Source organism: Primulina huaijiensis, chromosome 14 (genome assembly GCF_012295235.1).
Source record: "Primulina huaijiensis isolate GDHJ02 chromosome 14, ASM1229523v2, whole genome shotgun sequence".
Lineage (NCBI taxonomy): Eukaryota > Viridiplantae > Streptophyta > Magnoliopsida > Lamiales > Gesneriaceae > Primulina > Primulina huaijiensis.
In genome coordinates, this window is record NC_133319.1 from 16447518 (window position 1) to 16471353 (window position 23836).

At 34.1% G+C, this 23836-nt stretch overlaps 2 protein-coding genes and 1 long non-coding RNA gene across 3 annotated transcripts; 1 reads left to right on the forward strand and 2 right to left on the reverse strand.

Annotated features, from left to right (window-relative positions):
- Positions 1–5231: 5231 nt before the first annotated feature.
- Positions 5232–7152, reverse strand: LOC140957862 (uncharacterized). The gene is made up of 3 exons (XR_012171707.1): positions 5725–7152; positions 5586–5635; positions 5232–5504 (listed from the first exon to the last, which is right to left on the reverse strand). It is a non-coding gene; the product is annotated as an uncharacterized lncRNA (long non-coding RNA).
- A 7101-nt stretch (positions 7153–14253) lies between these two features.
- On the reverse strand, positions 14254–18949 carry LOC140957848 (N-terminal acetyltransferase B complex catalytic subunit NAA20-like). The gene is made up of 7 exons (XM_073415245.1): positions 18927–18949; positions 18740–18830; positions 16146–16175; positions 15367–15469; positions 14728–14797; positions 14531–14591; positions 14254–14430 (listed from the first exon to the last, which is right to left on the reverse strand). Exons 2-7 carry the CDS (start codon positions 18810–18812, stop codon positions 14339–14341), a joined length of 429 nt encoding a protein of 142 aa, XP_073271346.1. The 5' UTR covers positions 18813–18830; positions 18927–18949; the 3' UTR covers positions 14254–14338.
- Positions 18950–21605: 2656 nt separating this feature from the next.
- LOC140957799 (uncharacterized) lies at positions 21606–23512 on the forward strand. The gene is made up of 2 exons (XM_073415191.1): positions 21606–22502; positions 22939–23512. Exons 1-2 carry the CDS (start codon positions 21669–21671, stop codon positions 23347–23349), a joined length of 1245 nt encoding a protein of 414 aa, XP_073271292.1. The 5' UTR covers positions 21606–21668; the 3' UTR covers positions 23350–23512.
- The last annotated feature ends 324 nt before the right edge of the window (positions 23513–23836 follow it).

A 23836-nucleotide genomic window follows, 5' to 3' on the forward strand; every position in this document is an offset into this window, starting at 1 on the left:
TTCAAGTAAGTTCATCCAAATACTTTAACATCTTATTTTTAAAATAAGTTCTTACATGTTATAAGCTCCTAAAATAATCAATTACATGTTTACCATTAATTAGACAACCGAGGTATTATCATTCTTAAATTGAGTGTTCATAAATTTGGTACAACTGAGGTATTATCATTCTTAAATTGAGTACACATTAAGTTAATTCAAGTACCATATAGCTAGCTATATTAGGTATTCTTTGGCCAAATTTGACTACTTGTTACCTAGTCAGTGAAGACTTACATCATAATTTGGCTAATTCAACTTTATTTCAATGTAAACCACTTCATTTTTATGTCAATATTCTTTAGTTGATAATATTATACCACAATTATGTATAATGAGACAATAATTTTGTTTCTAATTAAATGATTTGTCAATTATAAGGTACTATCACACATCAACTCCGACTTCAACGGTGCTTAAACATTGTCTTCTAAAACTCTTAGTATCAACTTCTTCAAAAAATTAACAAACTTTTGAACAGAAATATTCTTTCTGTCAGTTATAATAACTCAGTCAAATAATCAAATGAATACAAAGATAACAATGAGTATGTATTAGCATATTGTGATCTCTGAAAAGATCTGATAAAACTTTAAATTGTGCTTTTATAGGAATTGAGCAAATTTTTGAATCAATAGTAGATGATAGATAATGTAAGTGTGTTGAGAATATTTGTTGAATTCCGAGATGGCCTATTTATAGGTAAAATCCAATGTTCAAAATTGAACGACAATAAATCATTCATTCTATAATCATAACTGAAATCGTAGAAGATGTCACGTGACATCTTCTTCCAACCATTAGCACGTCATGCCCAGCCAGATTCATATCATTACGTATCATTTGTTTTGTTCCAAAATTAGTATGTGGCATTAATTATTATGACATACACTATCAATCGATTAGAAAATATCCTCCTGATATACTGAACATTATCTTAATAGTTGATTTGTTGAATTCATTCTTAAGTTATTAAGAAAATAAGTCTAAGCTCATATATGATCGTTGACAATAGCTAGTAGAGTATGATTAATAAGTGAATGTTTGTTCATTCTTCTGAACTTAGTGGTAACTGAATTTACTTGTAATGCTGATTTTTAGTGCTACTGATGTGAATCACTTACGTAGAATACATCACCAAAACATATAATTTCTTAATAATCCTGATGCAAATATATGTATGAGAGTAATCCATACATCATACGACAAGTAATTATACCGTAAATATGAATGTATATTCATTGGATATCTTAGTATTCACGTACTTCTAAACAGTTCAAGAGTGTCTACGCTCGACATAATGGCCAAAATGGATAGTATATACTAATATTTCAAATTAAGATACTTATTTATATCTAGTCAATGCGTTTATTTAAACATTATTTATAATTCTTATATTCTATCACCAAAATATTTTTAAAGATTTCAGATTATACATTTGTGCGTCGATAGCCTTTTGAGGATGCTCAACTGAAATTAAATTCAGATTACCTTTTTATACGAATTTTGGAAGTCACGAAACGTGTCGTGCTCGTGTTGACACCTCGTCGGATGAGTTAGATCGAAGGCTTTTAAACTTTGGCAATAATGTAGTAAATGGTTGTTTTTAGATTTTATAATTAATTATTGTAGCTAGCTTTTTGGATATGGATGTTTATTTTATAGGAATAATTTAATATTAAAAAATATCAACAACTAATAAACACAAAATGGAAGGACAATTTTTAAAATAACATAAAAGTTAATTTGTTATTTAGAAATCTGGCCAAAAGGAGGAGATTTAAGAAATTTAAAAAGGTATAGAGGATACCTTTGAATTTTATGTGGAAGTGAGTGAATAAAATGGATTAATTTACTCCACAAGGCAGAAGAGATTGGATTAAAACAAAAAAAAATTTGGTGTTTGGGGAAAAAAGACTAAACATTTCAAAAGTCACGTTATAAATGAAAATAAATATTTTTATATCATAAATTTTGTTTTATTAAAATAATCTTATTAAACACTTGATTATATATCACTCAAAGTGAAGTATTTAAAATTTCTAGATCGACAACAAGTATGAAATCATTATAAAAATGGTCAAAATAAGTTCTAATGTTACACATTAATATTATATTAAATTAAATTTATAATAAAAGCAAAAACTTGTGTGAGACGGTCTCACAGATTGTATTTTGTGAGACAGATATCTTATTTGGGCCATCCATGAAAAATCATTACTTTTCATGTTAAGAGCATTACTTTTTATTGTGAATATCGGTAGGATTGACTCGTCTCACAGATAAAGATTCGTGAGAACATCTCACAAGAGACATACTTTTATATAAAATATAATGAGTTGGTTTACATGTATTAATCTATAGTGGAAATTCACAACGTACATCTGACATCAGAAGACTATAAATGCTTAAATTTCATAATCCTTAATTATAATAATAATTTAAAAGTGTTCCATTTTCATAACTTTCGGACTATTTCTGCCAAAACAGTAGGGATCAAAATTTTAATTACCGCTATGATTTCACATAAATGTGTACAACTTCATTTTCCACAAGTACAAGATATGGTCCAATAAAATTAAACCATTTGATCGTGTACAATGGTAAATAAAATATTCATATACATATATGTATATATATAAATGTCTTTTGACTTTCCACATTATTGAGTTAATTGAAAACTTTTGGCTCTTCATATTCTTGAGTTGATGGCAACATTAATTAAGTTATTTAATCTTGCATAACTCTTGGTATGAATTTTGGGGCTTATAAATAGTGTGTTCATTTCCTCATTCCATATGCATAAAAATGGTTTTTACACTTAAGATCTCTTTCAAGCATTCTCTTGCATTTCATATTGTTAGCTTTCCATTTGGCCTCCATTAAATTTCGGTGATAAAGTAAATGTACGTTTTCAGTTCGTCGTAGTAGTGTCTCGTGCTAAGTCACTGCTGGTTGTTCCGTTGTATCCTGAGAAACAGACGTCCAAGACGATCCTCGAAGCACGTACAGGAGGGGACGAATTCTCTTTTAAGGACACTGTACTTCGTACATACTTCGGTTTGGTTCATTTTAAGTTTTTCTCTACTGTTTTTCTTCACCATTTAGTTCACTGGTTTTTACGTAAATTTACTGTACTTTATCGTTCGATATATTGTGCAACACCACACACTTCATTTTACGAGGAATTGACGATATGCCACTAGATAGATATGGTCCAATAATTGAGAAGTTTATCGTTGACATTCCATCTCCACAAAATTCCATATAAAGAGCATTCAAAAGAATATATGCTTGCATGGCTTGTGACATTAAGTCATAGATGAGGTATTTTGGCTAAGATAAGTAGGCCCAATTTATACCAATACTTCGCCTATAAATTCAAACCAAATCACAAGCATTTTCCATGACAGGAAGATCGAGGGGCCTCACATGAAGATAAGAGCTTCAGTCTGCTAGCCAAGAATGACTTGCCTACATTCGATCGGTCTCCGCGGAGCTTCAGGCAAGCTGTTCTTGGCTATGTTGACGAGTTCTTCTCGTTATGTAAGGTCTCGTCTTTCCATCTGCATCTAGGATTCTAACTCGAGAATGGAAGATGCGTTTTCCTATATTTCTCGGTTTAATTAACGCCCTTTATGTTCAAATCACTTGTTACCGATCATGTATGGTAATAACAATGTTGAAGTTTGGGAAATGAAACACATTTTTTTTAATGACAATCATATTTGATTCATAAGTTTAAGAGAAAGAAAAGAGAATTGGCTTTGATACAATGATACTATGATCCAAGTCAAGGTGCTATTCATGCATATATTATAAGCTCAGAAGCGTATTTATTCAAAGTAATTTCTTCTTCATTTAATTTTCCATGTTTCGAAACTGTATGTCTTCTTTCACATTTCGAAACTCAGTTGCTTAGAAATATTATATAATTTTTTCCTACTTGATGGGTATAAGACTAATTATTTGTTCGGTTAATAAAATCTATTGGGTTTAGCACTATTGAGGTCCAAAATATTGATTATGCTTGCAGAAGCCCAAGCCCATTAGACGCTCTAAAAAATCTATAAACAGAGGAGTTTCCGGACAAGTCAATGTATGCTCTCATTTTTATAAAAATTCTTTAGTTCTCTGAGTTTTCTTGGAACTGCTTACTGACTTGATCATCGGAGTGTCTACGTCGGGAACCCTCCCGACGCCCACTTAACGAGTGTTCGTGACGCAGGTGACGCCCCGCAAATTAACTGTATATTGTCTACGTGGATCCGTTTGCCAGCCAGGTGAGCTCATTTACGTGCCAAGTGGACCAGTTTACTAACCAGTCAGATCTCGCGTCCGCAGCCTACGTGACCCATTTATTTTAGCTGCATCACTACTTTTCAAACTATTCTTTATGTTTATGCATAATGTTATATACAGAATATGGTTATCAACCAAAGAAAAACGAAAAATGGGAGAAGGCCGTGGAGCAGTGGACTTAATTCAATTGGGCACCCGCTTGGCAGTGGCCCACAAATCAGAAGATGTAGAAGTAATGACCGGAGCTCCGGATGGGAATGGGGAGTAGGCGGCGATCGGTGCAGTGGCGTCGCAGGAGTGGACGTCCGAGCGGCTTACTTGCAGCACGTTGTCATATTGAGAATCGTAACTGAAAGCTACACGTAAATTAAGAATCACGGTTTTCTATTTCAGTAGCTCGAATTTTTGTTAAATTTTCTTCCAAGAAACTGGAAATTCATCGTGTATATTATCATTAAGAAATGTGAAATAGTTTTTTTTTTAAAAAAAAATTATTTAATTAAATCATATTAAAAGAGTGTTTGCAAAAACTATACGTTTAAATAAGTTTTTAAATTTATGATTGTAAAATAATAAGACAACACAAAAAATAGCAGTATTTGAAAATAATGAAAAAAGCTAAAATTATTTTAAGGTAATTTGTTTAGTAAATAAGTGATTATAATATTTGTTTTTAATAAAATATAAAAAATAATATTATTGGAGTATTTGTAAAAAAATAAAGTTTGATAGTGTATTGTGAACAAAAATGTAAAGAGTAGCTTTTGATTAGATAAAAATATTGAGGATAAGACTGTAGGGATGACAATGGGCTGGGACGGCCGATTCTACCAAATCGAGGAATCCTCATCCCCGACCCCATCCCCGTCCCCGCTTGAATTTTTTTTTTATTTATGAAACTTTAAGTATTTATTGAATTGACACAAAAACTTTTTAATTTGACTTAAAAAGTATTGATACAAAAATTCAACGACATACATAAAACTTACATAACATTAATAATCCATAGTTCAATATTTTCAACAAAAAAAAAAAATCCATAGTTCCAATAAATATAAAAGATCAAACTCGTTAGCATCATCAGATTACTTTCTTCTCCATTATATCACATCACATCACTCCATGCTGTAATCATTATTACTGTTAGTGCATGACTCCGGCTCCTAAAAATTAATAAGACACAAAGAAAAAATATATAAATTTAAAACACTTTAATACAATAAAAAAATCAACTTATTACTTACCTCTATATCAGAATCGTTGTCAAACTTTTGATCCTTCGAAGCTATAAAACCTAATAACACAAATATAAAATAAAAAATATTATAAATTAAAAATATAAATAAAGTATCATAAACAATTTGTTTTGAAACAATTTAATACCTTGAATTTCACTCCATAACCAATCTCGAACACACATCAAAGCTTCCACAGTTTTAGGATGAAGTCGATTACGGTGAGCGCTTAAAACTCTTCCGCTAGTATTGAATGTTGATTCAGAAGCAACAGTCGTCACAGGAATGGCCAACACATCCTTTGCAATATCATGCAAAATGGGATATTTGATATCATTCGTCTTCCCCCAACATAAGATATCAAAGTCACTTGTATTTCTTGGTAACAAAGACTCTTCTAAATAATAATTCAACTACGACTTCTCAACTTCAGTATTAGTATTGGAATCCATGAACATCTCAAATTTATCAGCATAACTACCACGTTTAGGAAGTAGAGGCCTTAAATATGAAGATCGTGAATCTTTCACTTCCTGAGATTGTTTGGATTTCTTCTTGTACTCTTCAACAATTTCATACAACTTTTTTTTTATTTTATTTTTTCAATCTCAAATGAAGACATATCACCATAAACAAGAGAATAATAAAATTGAATTGTCTTCATCTTGTACCTCGGATCTAAAATGCTCCCAATTGCCAATAAACAATTCATCATCTCCCAAAACTTTTCAAACTTTAATTTCATATTTGTTGCCATTGTATTCACCACATTATCATCCAAAAGAAGCCAATAATCAATTGCCAACTTAATATCACAAATAGTTGAGAAGAAAATATTTATAGTGGGATACTTGGTCCCCGAAAGCAACTCTGTGACATCATAAAAAATCTCCAATTTAGAAGAAATCTCTCTCACTTTTGACCAATCATCTTCTGTGGGAACTCTTTTATACAAACTCTCACGGTGTTTCAAACGAGCAAACACGTTTTTATATTCCAATGCAGTGTTAAGCATTAAATATGTAGAGTTCCAACGTGTTTTGCAATCAAGTTTCAATTTTTTAGTGCTTGGAACCTTCAACTGTCGAGCCATTTCAATAAATTTTTCATCACTTTTCGGTGTTGCTGTCCAAAATCCGACACTATATCGAATTGTTTCAATACTACCACTGATTAATTGTAGTCCATCCCTCACAACCAAATTCAAAATATGGGCACAACACCGCAAGTGAAATAATTTACTTTCTAAAATAAGTGAACTCGGAGGAAGCTTATCTAGAATAAGCTCAATCATAGCATCATTAGTTTTGCAATTATCAATAGTTAAAGTAGATAACTTACTATCCAAATTCCAATCCAAGATGCAATCAACAAGGGAATTTGCAAGGACCTCATCAGTATGTGGGGACACGGTACATATATAAACCTAGTAAAAAAAGAAATATAATAAATTTTAACAACGATAGTAATATTATTAATGGTAAATAAAAGTACAAATTTTAAGAGAGAAGAAAAAATTTACCTCAGAAGCCGACTTTGTAATTTCCATGAAGCATCAATGAAGTGTGAAGTGATTGTCATGAATCCTCTTTTTTGATTATTTGACGTCCACATATAAGTAGTCAATGCAACCCGACTAGCATTTGAATTCAATCATTTCATTGTTTTATCTTTTTCATGCTCAAATATCTTCGTAATATCGTTCTTAACTAAATTATTCACCAAAACTCTAGAATCACCTTTGAAAAGGGTGAATCTGACATGAGAGCAACTTTTAGATTTTAATTAAATTAAGTAAAAGTAGAATTTGAAGAGTAAAAACAAATTTTTAAAAGTGAAATGAAGAATTATCTTTTTAGAGTTTGTAAACACCGATAAGAATAAGATGTAAGCTAAATTTGTAGATGAAAAAATTACAATTAAATTTATTTTTTTTATAATTGTATTATATGAAAATATTAAGCATCTATATTATCTATATTGCTTTATTATATTACCAAATATGAAATCCTGTATGATGCGATTTTTCAATCACGAAAAGCAAACGCGTTCGAAAACAGAGTCACGTCCTCGATTCGATGAAACAAAGAATGTCGTGTTGTCCGGATCTTTTTTTTTTTAAACAAGTAACTGTTGTAATATTCACCTCTAAACTACGAAAAGCTTAGCAACAAATATTCACGAAGTTAACAATCGATATCAAATGAACATTCAAAGAATTTTTCTTTGACAACCCGAGTGAAGAACAATCGACAAACGCCACAAAGTATTAAACTTTGATAAGTCTGATTTGAGAAACACACAAAGGTGTATACAAAGTCAAGCTTTGAATTTGAGAGAAAAACTCACAGAATTGTATTAAAACTCAATCTAATTCTTTACAATGATAAATTTCGTGTATATATTGTTTACAAATTTAAAAGATTTTAAAATCTAGTTACCTAAATAATTTGGACTCTAAACTAGGTAAAGATAAAATCTTCCGCAGGTGGGCGCGCTCAGGTGCGAGATTCTACCGCTTGGGCACCGAGTGTTTTGGACTGGGCGCGCTCGGGCGGTAAGATTTTACCGCTCGAGCGCGGAGTGTTCTAGAACTCGACAGTGACTATGACGCTCGAGTGCGATATTTTACCATCCTAGCGCCAAGCACGTGCTCGGGCGCGAAGTTTTACCGCCCTAGCACGAAGCTCTCGGGTCTGGGATCTTGATTTGACATCCTCTTCATCATTTAGCATTTTAATAACATTGAAATGTCTCTCAACTTTATTGCTATACATGCCGAATTCTTTGAAGCTTCGAATCTTGCTTGTACGATCTTGACAACGAAGCTGTCTGGATCTCCTTCCAATATTCAGCACATCACACCCGACTAGATTCATATCACTGTACTATTGTTTTTCCATCTAAACATACCGATTTTGTCATCCAAAATATTCTCTTCTCAAAATACCCTTTTGTGTAAAAGAAAAAACTAAACATTTATTAACATTGAAAAAAATGTTCTAATATATTTAGACTTCAAAACCTAAAAAATTATTCACATGAAAAAATTTAATATTCAAATTCAAATTTTATTTACATGAAATTTTGAAACAGAATGATATTTAGAAAACATGATAAATTATATATAATACACTATGATAGTTGCAAATGAAAGACATTGGTCGGTGGAAAAGAGAAAGTTATTATTGTTGGAGAAGTTAATTTTAAAACAAGTTGCTGACATTATATTATGTTATTCTCTGGATTTTGTTTATATATAAAAGAGATAATATTTAAATCCACTCATTAAAATAATCAAATTAGTTTTTCTATAATAAGGATTCATGCATTATTAAATAATAATAAAGATATATATACACACACCACGTGCGTATGTAAATCATAAGTTGAATTAAAATTCAACGTAATTGTACAGGCTATGGGGCCATATTCACAGGGGAGTATGTATCTTGTGAGACGATCTCGTGAATCTTTATCTGTGAGACGAGTCAACCCTACCGATATTCACAATAAAAAGTAATACTCTTAGCATAAAAAGTAATACTTTTTCATGGATGACCCAAATAAGAGATCCCTCTCACAAAATACGACATGTGAGACCGTCTCACACAATTTTTTGCTTTCACAAGGACTAACCGTAATAAATTAATATCACATCCGTGATGATATTTCAGGTAACAGATTTTAATCAAAAATCAATTAAAATAAAAAATCAATTAAAATTGCAATTACGAAGCACAGTGATAAATATATTTGATCAAATTTTTTCCCTACTTGTTGGCATATTATTTGCATCCAGAAATGTGTGGCGGTTATATCACAACCCTTTATTCCGATTCTATCTTTTTCTACAACTTTATTAAATAAATAAACAATATAATAAGAACCGCCGATGAATCTATCAAGTTGAAGTCATAACTCGAAATGCCGGCTGAAGTTGAAAATTGCTGTAACTTGTCAACTGTGGTTGAGATTTGTTAAAGAAATTTAAGTTCTTAAGATACAAAAACTAATGGGCAAATGCTGATAGTTTGCCGCATCACATTCGTGTTCAATCAAAATAACATTTCATTTTTGAAAACAAAAATTTAGTAATATACTCATTTTGTCCCAAATGTATAGTAAACAGGGGCGGAGCCATGATTCAAAATTACCTGGGGCTGGCTCCGTCCCATATTGTATTTAATAAAATAAATACTTAATTAAAAAATTTAAAATAAAAAATTTGTAAACATTGACTTCATGAAAACATAAAACAAGAGTATTTAATACCTTCAAAAACATGTAGCTAAAACACTACTGAAGTTGTGCTCTTCGATTCTTCTTAGAATAAAACTCATTAATTATTAAATTGTTATCAATTTTTTCAACCAAATCTCGTCCTATGTAAATTACCATATATTGAATCTTCGAAAAACTATGCTTCTATCTTGTTACGAAGAGCTGTTTTAACAAGTTTCATTGATGAAAATGCTCGTTCCCTTGTTGTTGTAGAAACGGGACGAGTTAGAACAATACGAATCAAACTGTCAATTAAATAAATATACCAGATTAGATAAATAAGTAAACGACGTAGATAAAAATGTATAAATCACATGTCAATCAAATTATAGGTTCCTGACAATTAGTCTTCGACATAATTCAGAAATAGTTGATAAATTCCGAAATCTTTCATGGCCAGCAACATCAACTTTATAGTGATCCACTTGCATTCTCAAGTGATGCAAATCTTGTGAATCGAAATCAATATAATAAAATTTCTCAACAAGTCATAGATATGATCAACATTAAGAAGCTTAAAGTTTTCTTTAGGTTTCAAAACACAACTAAGTTTAAGAAATTCAACTGTCTCATCCTTAAATATATTATTAAACTCTTCAACTTGAAAATCTATTGTAGCTGTAAATACATTAAATCGATAGTGGTGCTCAACTGTGATTGAATCATTTTTTTGACAAGAACGGCCTGTACCAGATTTTAAAAACTAAAACAAAAATTCCAATTAAACAAATTGATTTTTTTAAATTAATTTAGCTCGATAAGTTATTTGGGTTGAAATCGATATTTTGTTCACCCATAGACTGAATTAATGTATGGCCTTATCTTAATTCCAAAAAGGATTTTTCAAAATTTTTACTCTTAAGAATCATTGCGGTCAAAAGTCAGAGTCAGTTCACACCATTTTTTAAAACCAACGGTAAAAAAATAAATATTGACAAACATCAAAGAATAATATGGACATTAATAGAAAACAAAAAGCTTGATACATCATTTAAGTCATTATGCACAACATTCAAATCATTGATAAATCATATAATATCACATACTATGATTCACATGAAAAATTTGCGCAATTTCTCAAAATCATTACTTATAAACATACATTAATTCATACTAAAAAAATTAAAATCCTATAAAACTTTTAGTATTAATAGAAATTAAATAAAGATATAATAAAATATGTAGTAACTGCATAATTGTATTATCATATTTGTGTGTTATTGTAAATATAGTCTAAAAATATATTTGGAACTTAAAGCTAATTTTAAAAATCGAATTACATTAGGTTCTTCAACCTTTTGAGCAAAATGCGAGCGAATGTCAAATTTGATTATAAGTATTTGCGGAAGATCATTTTAAAAAATTACTCATAGTTAACAAAAATTCTTCAAATTTACATCAATAAAGTAAAGCTAACAAAACACAAAAATAAAGCAAAAATAAAAAATACATAAAAATAAAAAAAATAAAGTAAAAATTTGGGTGGGGCTGGAGCCCACCCTAGCCCAAAGGTGGCTCCGCCCCTGATCGTAAGGTCTAGGAAATTCGAACTACGTAACTTGACTGCATGCAATCTAAAGTTTTTATTTAAAATATGTGTTTAATGATTTTATGTATTTAATGCATGAATATTGCATGGCTAGGTGTTTATTTCATTGGTTGTAAAAGTTTCATGCATTAGGGTTTTAAGTTGCATTTCGCGCTCGAACGAGGAACGAAGACTGGTGATAAGTAAGAAAAATATTTTTTATTAAATAATTATTTTTAATTATTTAATGTATGGTGTTTTTAAGTGTGATTTTCGAAAATGATCTTTGGTTGGGTATTTTTACTCGTCAGATTATATTTTTAACCGGTACGCAAAATTTAGTGAATCGGGGGACTTTTGAGGTTCGGGCAATATTTTCCAAAACGTACCAAAACGAAATATTTCTCGAAAGTGTTTTTGAGCTTGTTGGGATTAATTTGTTGACTAATGGGCCTAAAAATCCCTTTTATCCCTTTAATTTTTTATTAGGGCCCATTAGTGCATAAGTACACTACTTAATCCCTGCCTTAGCAAACCCTAAACCTAATATTTCATTGTGGCCGTCCCTCTCCTTTGCTGCTGCTTCCCTTCGAAAGTTCTTCAGCTACAATTCTCGAAAATCCTCCTTATAGTTTTCAAGAAAAATCTTCTCCCGCCTCTCCGGTGCAAGTCATTCGCGCATATCTTCAAGTTTTTGAGCACATAAACGTTACGGCACACCATATATCTCTTTTTCTCATCATTTACATCATTTATATGCTGATGTATATGTATTTGCATGAAGAATTCTTTGATTTATCATGTAGTATCATTTGTGCAAAGGTTTGACATGAAATATGCATCTTTTGACTCATAACTCACGTTTTTCTTGATTATGATGCAAAGGGCTGCCATGGCTGGTGGTTTAAAGGTTGTTCATGGCGTGAGATAGGGTGTCATGGGGCTGAAATCATGAGTTGGTTGAACCTAGGAGGAGATCGATCATAGCTAGGGTTGTTGGTCGTCGCATGGTCTAGTTTGGCTTCAAGACTAGGGCCGGCTGTAGGGGAGCCACACCGAGCCACGGTGCAAGCCCTAAGGGGTCTGAGACATGGCCTGGAAGGGGCCCAACCACGGCTGGTCATGTCCAGCAGCTGAACGTAGCGCAAGGGGGCGACTAGGTTTGAGATTCGGACTTGGTTTCGGGTGAAGCACGTGGGGCAGGGTGTTTGGTCAGCAAGCGAGGTTAGCGTGGGTCTAGTAGAGTGTCCTTAGCTTGGTCTCAGTCCTAGGGTGTGCCGGTTCGGGGCTGGTCCTGTCTAGGGTGGGCTAGGCTCGAAGATTCAAGGCTTGGTGCGCTAGGGTTTTGTGGATGGCAAAGGAAAAATTTTCCAGCAACTTTCAGGCATCGTTCGTGGGTCCTAAGGGGTCTCAAATGAGTGGTTTAGGGGCTGGCCGTGTAGGTTCGAGTCACAGTTTAATTTGGGAAAAATTTGGTTAAGTTTCGGGTTGATTCGGGTTAAAACCGGGACCCCAGTCCAAGTTTTTAAACGAATCGTATAAGTTTTGAAACGGGCTCGAGTTTACGCCTAAGAAATGATTATTATTATGTTTTGAGGTGTTTTAAGGAGTTTGGTAGGCTTCGGGTCCAAATTTTGAGGTCCACGGGTAAAATGGTCAATTAGGGTTTCCAGGTCATTTTGCACCTGGGTCGAGTTTTAGTCCTGTCAGCGCTCTAAACACGATTTGACATGTTTTAAATGTTTATGTTATCATGAATATGACTTTTTATGCAATTATGAAAAATACGTTGCATGCTTGATTTTAAGGAAAATTACGTATATGTATGATTTTGATAAGTGATGAATATGATGGCATGTTTTGAAGGATGAGAGTTGGTGTTAACTAATATGTATATGTATACGATGACATGTAAGGCCAAGGTTCAGTGGATGGGTAATAATGTCGCTGATGTCCTTGCCACCGGATACCACGGTTATACGTAGATTGATCCATCGAATAGAGCTGATACGATAGAGCTGATACGAAATTCACAACTAATGAACTGAATTCAATTAAAGAAAATGAACACGTTTATGATGATATGTTGAGACATATTTTGTCACGTTATGCCTTATTACGTTTACGTTTACGCTTTTAAGATCATGAAATGTATGTTGATTACAGTACTTTTCAATGTTGCATGTGATGTATATGTACTCGTTATAATGTTATTTGTGTGTTGAGTATTTAGACTAACTAGGTGTGAATGATGCAGGTGAGCGTATTGATCAGGAGATTGGAGGGGCCGAAAACTGAGTAGGCAGAGTTGGTTGTGCGCACGCGAACCGGAGGACCGTATTTTTCGCACATCATGTTTATGAGATGGAGTGATTTTGGATATTTTCGTACAATGTATTTTTATTATGTTGATGTTTGACAGGGTTTTACACGTTTCATATTTGTTATATATAAATATTTTTTAAAAAAAACGTATGCCGATGGTTGACGAATTGTCTATTTTTAAACTGCAGTATTTTTATATGTTAGTTGATTACTTTTATTTTAAAATGTGAAATTTTTAGATACTATTGCATGCGTGCATAAAGATATAATTTTCGAAAATGAGCTTAAAAAAATTTAGTAATATTTTAAGTAGTAGACGTTTCATGTATAGTTCAAAAACACAAGTTAAATTGGGCTTTAGTGGTCTCCAATACTCCACCGAAACCAAATAAAAACGCGTTCCACTAAACAGCAACAAAACTTTATCACAACTCTAAGAAGCAGTCACGACACTAAATTTGTTTTCTTCAAGTACATGAAAATCCACCACACAACAAATTACAACCCCAAACTCATACGACCAGTTGTATTAAACCAAGATTTTGCTCGATAACTTTAGTATTAATAGGAAAATACATGTCATTTTAACTTTGATTTGGGTGCTAAAATTAAGAAAACACACCTCCTAGTCATATTCCAATTCATCCAGAGTGATGGGCCGCTTCAAAGGAATAACAGACTTCTTTTTGACATCTCTTGACATAGCTTTCCTCATATCTGAAGATTAGAAACGTGACGAGAAAAAAGATCATTGAGAAAAGCCAACAATATTAAGCCAAAACATAAGACTTTCTCAGACTTGTGTAAAGAAACTCACCCAACCCATCTTCTTCTCCAGAGTAATATTGAAGTACGCGGCTATAAACTATGTAGCCAAGCTGAAAAAAAGAAAAATGAGCATGCCTGGAGATGCAAGTATGAATAGAAAACACATCCATGCATTCAATACAAATTTCAAAGGGCATTGGTCTTCAGAATAAATTTTCACGTATGAGGAAAGAAAATTTTCAGTACCTTCTCATACATCTTGATGGCGGGTGTATTAGAAGCTCTCACAAAAAGGTCCACAAAATAAGCCTTGTCACTGTAAAGAGAAATAATCATACATCATAACTCATCTAATCCCATAACAAAAAAAAAGGACTTCATACGCCATTTCAGAGTGAAGATGTTACTTCCAAATGTAGAACAAAGTATTTGAGAGGGAGACTTGAGTATTTCATAAAGCAGATGCTAGCAGCTTCATCATATGTACAACAAGTGCATGCATAAAAGAAAGGCTCATGTTACTCAAAGCTGTGGCAATTTCCAATGTCCATTCTTTAATTCATGCTCCATTTTCAGGTTTTAAGCAACATAAAAAGTGGCAGACAACGAAATAAAATGAGAAAATGCCACTAGCTAGGGCCAAAATGATCAAGAAAATTTGCTTACAACGAACATACAATCCAAATGGAACACTACTATTTAGAATAAAAATGAGAAATGGATAGGACATGATCAAAGGAAATAATAATTAGCTTAAAATTGCAGGAGCAAACAACTTGAAGAATCGATTGAGATGTTTGAACAAAAGTAAAATGTGTCATTCAATTTCTACAAACTCATCCGAATGAAGGCACATTTGAATGCATAAAAAATGTGGATTCTTACACCTTGTCTCTCATGTTCTCCAATAGGTTCATCAGGTTCTTGGCCAATTGTTGCCTGCGATATTCAGGAGCTACAGTTACAGCTGTCACATGACCGTGCCATGACTCAATGATAATATCCACGTGAATCGGGTACAGTTTATGTGGGCAATCTACTGGATAATGAAGGTAATTTAGTGTTTAGGAAATTTGAGTGAAGATAATGGCTTCAATAACACCTGCAAACAAGAAAAGAACTCGTGAATGGACGTCGGAGGGGTGTCCGGCGTGGCCACTCCGATGCTAAAGACAGCAAGTTTGTAGAGGAAGAACACAAGCAATATATGTGAGAATATATGTGTTCTTGAGAGTAAAGAATTTCAAAATCTGTGAATGAGAAGTATACCTGCTATTTATAGTAGTAAATCCATTCATTACCTTGCCAAGTTTTCAGTGCCACCTACTAAATATGGCAAGTCGGCTGCCCATACTATAGCTTCTGATGTTTTCTAGAACACTCCAAACCCATGTTGCTCTGACAGATTAGACAGTCCGTATCAATCACACTCGAGTGCGGTGAAATTCTCGAGATGACCCGAGTAGTACGGTACCCGAGTGCTTGGATGAGGGCCCGAGCTATCGATTACCTGGAAGGTCGTAATGATGGCCCGGACTCTTGATTGCCCGGGAAGAGAAGAGATGCCCGACTGATGAGGAGAGTAACCGGTATTTTAGCTCTTATCTGGGTTATTCACTTAATCAACCTGGGTCATCCATGACCCAGATCCTTATGGGGGTATCACTCACCTTGTCCTTCAACCTTCCCCATAACTGCAAACTAGCAAGCATTAAGGTTCTATTGTTAAAGCATGTTATCCCGTATAGGAGTTAACATATCTAAATATTAAAAATGTCGATGTCAATCAAAGTCGAAGCAGATACGCTTAAGAGACATATCATCACAAATCAGCACCAGATTATAACAACATTCTTTGGGGCACTTAAATCTTCACTTTAGCATGAATGTCATGGATTTTTTAATTTTTTTTAATGTCAATCAATGGCATGAGATTGTGAACTTGGGGGAAGCCAGTGAAGTGAACTTTGAAATTCAACTTATTATCCGTTTTGATATGAATCTGACCAGGCGTTACGAGCTAATTGTTGGAAAGAAGTTCAAGGAAGCTCCTCAAAGATTCATGGCAAGCTACCAAGAGCATACCAATCAAGTTTGAGGTCATTATAACGTCATTTAAGTGTTTAAGGAGCAAAAAGAAGGCACCCAGGCCAAGACAGGCGCGCCCCAGCGCATATTTTCGCCCGCCCCAGCGCCCAATCCGAGCCAGACGCGCCCCAACGGGGATTTTTACCCGCCCTAGTGCGTGTCCCTCGAACAGAAATTCAATAACGCTGGACTTTGACGCAAATTAATTACATAAACAATATTTTGGCGTTTTTGGATGATTTTTACCATGTTTTTTTGTTAAATATACCTTGTAAACATATTGTAAAAGATTATTGAAGATTATTAAATGAATTTATGAAATTTTCTCTCAACAAGAAAGCTTCGGCTTTGTGTATGCTTTTTTGTGTTTTAACAAATCAAACTTATTAAAGTTTAATACTTTGTGGCGTTTATCGATTGTTCTTCACTCGAATTGTCAAATAAGAATTCTTTGAAGGTTCATTTGAGTTCGGTTGTTTATTTGTGTTATTTATTACTAAACCGCGTGATTTAGGGGCGAATACACGTTACTTGTTTTCAATTATTAAAGATCGGGGGTTAAGGAAATTTTGTTGTTCATAGAACTGAGAGTGCGACTGAGTCTAGTTCGTGTTAACCGGATTCGCATCACGTTTTCTGTTTTAGTTGATAAGCAGGGTATAAAAACTCATAATTCGTTCATCACAATTTCACAATTTCATCGTTTTGCCTTTCTTTGAAGGTTCGTTTGAGTTCGGTTGTTTATTTGTGTTATTGGTTACTAAATCGCGTGACTTAGGGGCGAATACATGTTACTTGTTTTCAAAGATTAAAGATTGTGGGTTAAAGAAATCCTGTTGTTCATAGAACTGAGGGCGCGACTGGGTCTAGTTCGTGTTTGTCTTTCTTGGATAACCAGATTCGCATCACGTTTTCTATTTTAGTTGATAAACAGAGTAAACTCATAAATAATTCATCATAATTTCACAAGGACGAATCCCCTTTCCTGCGCCAAGTGAAAGAGTAAGGGCTAGCCCATTTTCAGTGCATATTTCTCATAAAAATAATTGGAGTGCTCAAAAGACATAGTTACAGCAATTGTTCGGGAATATTTTCATTTTCCTGCTTTATAAATGAGAACCTTTGGCACTCGATACCTGCCAAGGCCGATCTTATGTTAGTCAAATTTCATTACAGACTTGGGATTTTTTTTTTTATCTTTTTGAAGAAAACAGAATAGGGATTTTTGAGACTCTCGAACAATACCAGAACCACCACATCCAAATCAAAACAAAGAGTACCATTTAGGCAGAAAGACTAGCAACCGATGACGTCAGATATATATTTCTCCGTGCATGCAGTCAATGGCATCTTTACCTAAATAACCCAACTTCCCAACCACTAAAAGCAATAAAGAGAAAATTACAGCAGGCAGCAACATCTTTATCAGGAGAAACAATTTGAGACTCAATCAATTAGTTTGAAGTTTAGGGATGATTAACAGAATGTACTGCACCTAGTCTTTATTGTTTTTCCCCTCATCTATCAACTGAATTCATTACTCCCAGTAAAAATTTTATGTAAATTTTATATGTCACGTTACAGGCCCAACAAAACTTTATAACCAAAACATGAACTGTAACACTTTTAAATAACATTTCAGTTTCATTAAGAGGAAACATCTAGAATTCCCAATTTTAGAACGCACATCTCACGTTAAAAGCAAGAAACAAATTGTATCTAATTTTCAAACAAGGTTGCTCCGATCCCAAGTTTAACAGTTACTGTTCTTCCAAACAAAGTTGCTCTAATCCTGCTATGTTGAATATTTCAACATACTAACGAACAAATAACCATTTTACCTGTCGCACTGCAGACAAGAACTCCACAGTAGAGCATGTAATCCACGTACAAGCATAACTAGGATTTTAGTTGAGGGGATTGCCACACTTCCAAATTTGGTAATACAGAAGATTTCTCCGCTTATCAAACCAGCCGCCTCTAAATTTTTTCCACGTCTCAGTCTAATGCTCATTGTAGTTATGCACTATACGAACAATCAAATTATCTCGCAATCCGGAAATTTCAATCCTATTGCGACCGAAACCTGAGAAAACAACATCCTTTTTTTCCCCATTTAACAACATTTTAGAATTAAACAATGATGCCGAACTATAGAAGGGGAACTCACCGTAGCCCATGATTCGGTTTCCAGGAGCTTCGGCCACGTGAAAATAATCCGGCCAACGTGCCAAATAAGTCATATAAAACGAGATGTTGAACTGCATTCATTGGATTATTGCATTCGTCAATTGAAATAATCTCAATCTGTACGCCGAATTATCGATTCCTCGAAAAGGTAAGATCTGAATTCTTACTGTTTCCGTGAGATGGTCGAGACATACAGCACAAATACAAGAAAATGTTTTGAAAGTTGAGACATACAGCACGAATACAAGATAATATTTTACTTTCTAAGAATATTGTTATGCATGCGAGTGAGACAACCATGTCTTTTGGCTTGTAGCTGGAAAGAAAACTAAATCTTTTCGTGTACTATTCTGTAGAGAAATTTAAATAACTACATATCCGCTTGTGTTAAATCGACTGAAACTGGGGTTATGTGCTCTTTGAATTTTCATAACCAACCAATAACTTACTATTATTGATATCATTTGATCTTAAAGCAAACCCTATAAAATGTTTGATTGAACTACCCCATCGGTTCAGGTTCGAGGACTACTTGCTTTCTGTTTCCACTTCCCCCGCCTGAGACGTCACATCCTTTGGAAATGAGACTCGGTTTCCGTCTACTCAACACTCTAACGCTGAACATAGACCTGATATAAACAACATATTCAATAGTTAAAGGAAATCCGTGCAAGAGTCCTCCGCGAAGAACCACCTACATCAATCCTCGCACGATTTCCTCGCCTGAAATGCATTGTGCGGACTTTCTGACCTTTTCTACATGGTCAAACTGGATAAAGATATTCTACGTAAACAAGTGGGAAAAAGAAGATTAGATCTTCCATGACACCAAAAATCGAAGGAATCTATTTAAAGAAAATTAACCCCAATATTCAAAACACAAAATAAAGAGTAAAAAACACTAGATAAAGAAAGGAATAAAATTACAAGGTCATCCCAAAGGGAGGGAAAAGTAAGTTTTGAGACCGTTACATAGGTCAATTTTATGAGACATTTTTTTATTTGGGGCGTACATGAAAAATATTATTTTTATGTCAAAAATTTTACTTTTTATTGTAAATATGGACATGATTGAATCATATCACAAATAAAGATATGTGAGATAATCTACATACTCTTTTTTATTATTATTATATGTTCTAAACACAACGACATACATGAAATCCTAAACACCTCAGGGTAAGGGGTTCGGGTAACAGACGATTAAGTATGAACTCTTAATCTCCCACATCCTCGACTTAGTGTTCTTATGGAGGTCTAGAAACAAGCCTCCACGGGTTTTCTATAACGTGTAGCAAAGAGATGTCTCCTCTCTTACGATAATCTAAGACGGCCTCTTCCTACGTTAGCTATACAAGGGTTTCACCCTCTTCAACCTTAGGAACATCATGGTTAATTGTTTTAACCAAGAACTTGTTTTATTTTATTTGTAATATACTAAGAATATGTAAACTCTTCAAAAGTACAAAGATGAAAATATCACATGTATCATGATTATTTTAATTTGTATAATGACATGTTCTATTGAAATAATAGTTTTCGAAATCCATTTGACACCTTAAATCCTAAGAGGATTTTCTATACATATCACTATCAAATTAACTTATCCATGACAACTGATAATATTTTCTCACGACCAACTTTGAGTTTGAAACTCTGAGCTAAAGTGTGCTCATATTTCACATGTCATTTGTTAATCATTTTTATTGACAATTGCTACAAATTGTATTTCAAGATAATCATCATTTTGTATTATAGCAAAAACACATTAATAATTATATCATTTTGATCCTAAATAATATGTGAAATCTCATCTGATTCACCACGCCAACTGATTCACAAGGACTACCGGATGACATTTCTGATTGAATCAGTCATGAAATTCAACGGACTTACTTTGAAGTTTTTTGAGAACATTCTCTTGCAGAATCAAAGCTTAGCTAATTAGCTCAGAATGAATATCATTCGTACCATAACGATTTTTAAATCCGTTAAAATGTCAGATTTTATACGCACTATCCCAGTGCTTGTGGAACAATGGTTTAGATTCAGCGATCAGATTCAAAAAGTAAAATGTTGGAAACTATGCCTATAAAAGATCAATTTGAAAATATTTCAGTCTCTCTCGAATACACACACGACCTACATTTCTTTACATAAGTCTTATTCTGTATTCAGACTCTAATTGATCAAGCATAATTTGTAGCACACGCTTAGTGTTCATATCAAATCATTGAGGATAATTGTGCTAAGTGTGTTTTATTCAAAAATATTTACAACTGACAATAAAAGTCTTAATGATCAGATTTTTTAAATTATAAGAATATCTAGAAGTTTCAGTAGGTTAGAGATAAGTCCTGCTAAAGTGAGTTGTTGTAAATTGTTTGTAATTACAAAAATCTTCTAGTGAAATCTTTTTCCAAAAAGAAAAATGGAGGCATAAGAGTATTTAATTCTCTAAAACTTCCACAAACAATTTTTTTCTGCATTTGCATTTACTTCTGTTTTGCTAACCTAACAATTCTGGAGCTTTAACGTTTTTTGTTCAAACTGATTTGGTGAGCCTTTTTCGCACACTTGACTGATTGTCGGTTTAATGAACCCTGACCGACATGAATTAAAATTCAAATGTTGTTAACTCAATCAAACTTTTTATATCTTATATATATTTTTTATTCACCCTCCATCTGATCAATCTCTCGATCCTAACATAAAGAACTCATTTTCAAATACAAAACAAATCGCACAAAAAAAACATAAACAGACTAAATAATAAAACTTCAAAGGATAAATAAAGAAGGTGAACCCTAAGCAAACGCTGAGATCAAATTTTTATTATTATTATTTTTTTCTCTCAATATTTGTCGAAGAAAGAAGGTGAACCCTAAGCAAACGGTGAGATCAAATTCATGGACATCCTGAAAGAGGAGTTGTTGAAGAAGAGGCAGAGCCTGTCGGAGGATGTCGGAGGCAAAAAGTTTTTCAAGCGTTCTGAAATCGAGCAGAAACGCCTTCAGCGCCTGCGAGAAGAGGAAAAACGGGAGGCCGAGGCCAAAGCCCTCCGCCACAAGAAATCGCAGCAAGAACAACAGAACGATGACCCTAATTCAACTTCAGGTCAGAATTCCAAGCCCGAGATTCCCAAATCCATGCCCGAATCATCCTCTTCGAAGACCCTGGCCGACGAGAAAAAGATCGACGGTCTCAATCTACCGAAGCAAGAAGTCGTCCGCCGCCTCCGCTTCTTGAAACAGCCGGTGACCCTCTTTGGAGAAGACGATGAGGCGAGACTAGACCGTTTGAAGTATGTTCTAAAGGCTGGATTGTTTGAGGTTGATGATACTGATATGACGGAGGGGCAAACTAATGATTTCTTGCGCGATATTGTGGAGCTTAAGAATCGGCAGAAGTCGGGTATTCTGAGTGATAGGAAGAGGAAAGGGAGGGAGGACACCGGGGAGGATGATGAGAGTGGAAGTCGGGATGATGATTTGAGTGGGGATGGGGGTTCTTCTGGTGTGGATCATGACAAGGATTTGAAACGAATGAAGGCGAATTTCGAGGAGTTGTGCCACGAGGATAAGATTCTAGTGTTCTTTAAGAAGCTGTTGAATGAGTGGAAACAGGAATTGGATGAGATGAGTGAGGCTGAAAAGAGGACGGCCAAAGGGAAGTCCATGGTAGCCACTTTCAAGCAATGTGCCCGTTATTTGAATCCTCTTTTCAAGTTCTGTAGGAAGAAGGTGACTGTCTTTTTTGTTATTACATATTGAAAGTTTGCTACTTTTCTTTCATTACCAGAACACTGAGAGCATCAAGTTCTGTTTTCTTGTTTACTAAACAGAAATGGGGTTGGGAACTTAATGAGGGAGGCAGCATAATATAGATGATAAGGCACCATATTTACTGTTTTAGATCAAATTTTGAAGATCTGCCTTTTGAGCGCCTACCCGAAAGCAATCTAAAATATTTTTTTATGCATGGTATTGTAAAATTAATCGAATGTAATAGGGTGGTATGTCAAGAGGGTGTATGAAGATACACTGCTTATCACTTATCAGCCGCTTCACTTAGTCTGTAGATCATAGATGGATAATTACTTGTTCTATACCATTCTAATGATCCATGAATTTAACATCTGAATGCTGGTGGTTTACGTTCTGTTTTTAATCTTTATAGATTCTTCCCGACGATATTCGGCGAGCACTGCTGGTGGTTGTTGATTGTTGTATGAAACGTGACTACCTTGCCGCAATGGACCAGTACATCAAATTGGCGATTGGAAATGCTCCATGGCCCATTGGTGTTACTATGGTTGGTATCCACGAACGTTCTGCGCGTGAAAAGATTTATACCAACAGTGTCGCACACATAATGAACGATGAGACAACTCGTAAGTATTTGCAATCTGTTAAGAGGCTGATGACTTTCTCCCAACGTCGGTATCCAACTATGCCTTCCAAAGCTGTTGAGTTCAACAGTCTTGCAAATGGCAGTGATTTGCAGTCGCTGTTAGCAGAGGAAATGTCATTTGGAGGGAATCATCAAAAGGAGAAGCTTCTATTGATGCCTGCTCCTAAAGAAGAGTAGTTATAGCAATCATTATTAAATTCAAATTTTATGTCATAACTTTATGGATCGAAACTTGGCGAATGAACACTAAGATTGAGTGTAATTCTGATGAGAATTTTCACAAAATACACGCCTGAATGTTTCGATTGGTGATGCTGTTAAAGATATTTGGGAATTTGAATTCTGCTTCCATGTGCCCGTACTGCTGTCGCTAATATAAAGATGCTGCATGTCACAGATTTAGCTCTCTTAGCTCACATGCTGCTTTGTAATGCAATGTTGGAGTCCTTTTGCGAAAGTATGAACTGTCGCATTAGCCTCCCTTGAGCACTGTTGAACATGTTATCCATCGTTGAAATTGTAATAGAAGTACAATCTCATTTCCTTCATGCATACTCACCTTTATTTGCATGTATATGTTCTATTATGAGGAAAGGTTTGGATAATGTACACATCCTAGGGTTCATAAGATATGGAGCTTACATATTTGGGGTCACTAATGATC

Bases quoted from the DNA above. Each gene is read 5' to 3' on its own strand.
- LOC140957848 (XM_073415245.1), bottom strand. From the start codon at position 18,812: ATGACTTATTTGGCACGTTGGCCGGATTATTTTCACGTGGCCGAAGCT. The intron at 16,176-18,739 runs GTGAGTTCCCCT...GCTAGTTTGCAG, and splicing joins AAACCGAATCATGGGCTACG to TTATGGGGAAGGTTGAAGGA. The intron at 14,798-15,366 runs GTAAGAATCCAC...TTCTCTTTACAG, and splicing joins GAGAACATGAGAGACAAGGT to TGACAAGGCTTATTTTGTGG.
- LOC140957799 (XM_073415191.1), top strand. From the start codon at position 21,669: ATGGACATCCTGAAAGAGGAGTTGTTGAAGAAGAGGCAGAGCCTGTCG. The intron at 22,503-22,938 runs GTGACTGTCTTT...TAATCTTTATAG, and splicing joins TCAAGTTCTGTAGGAAGAAG to ATTCTTCCCGACGATATTCG.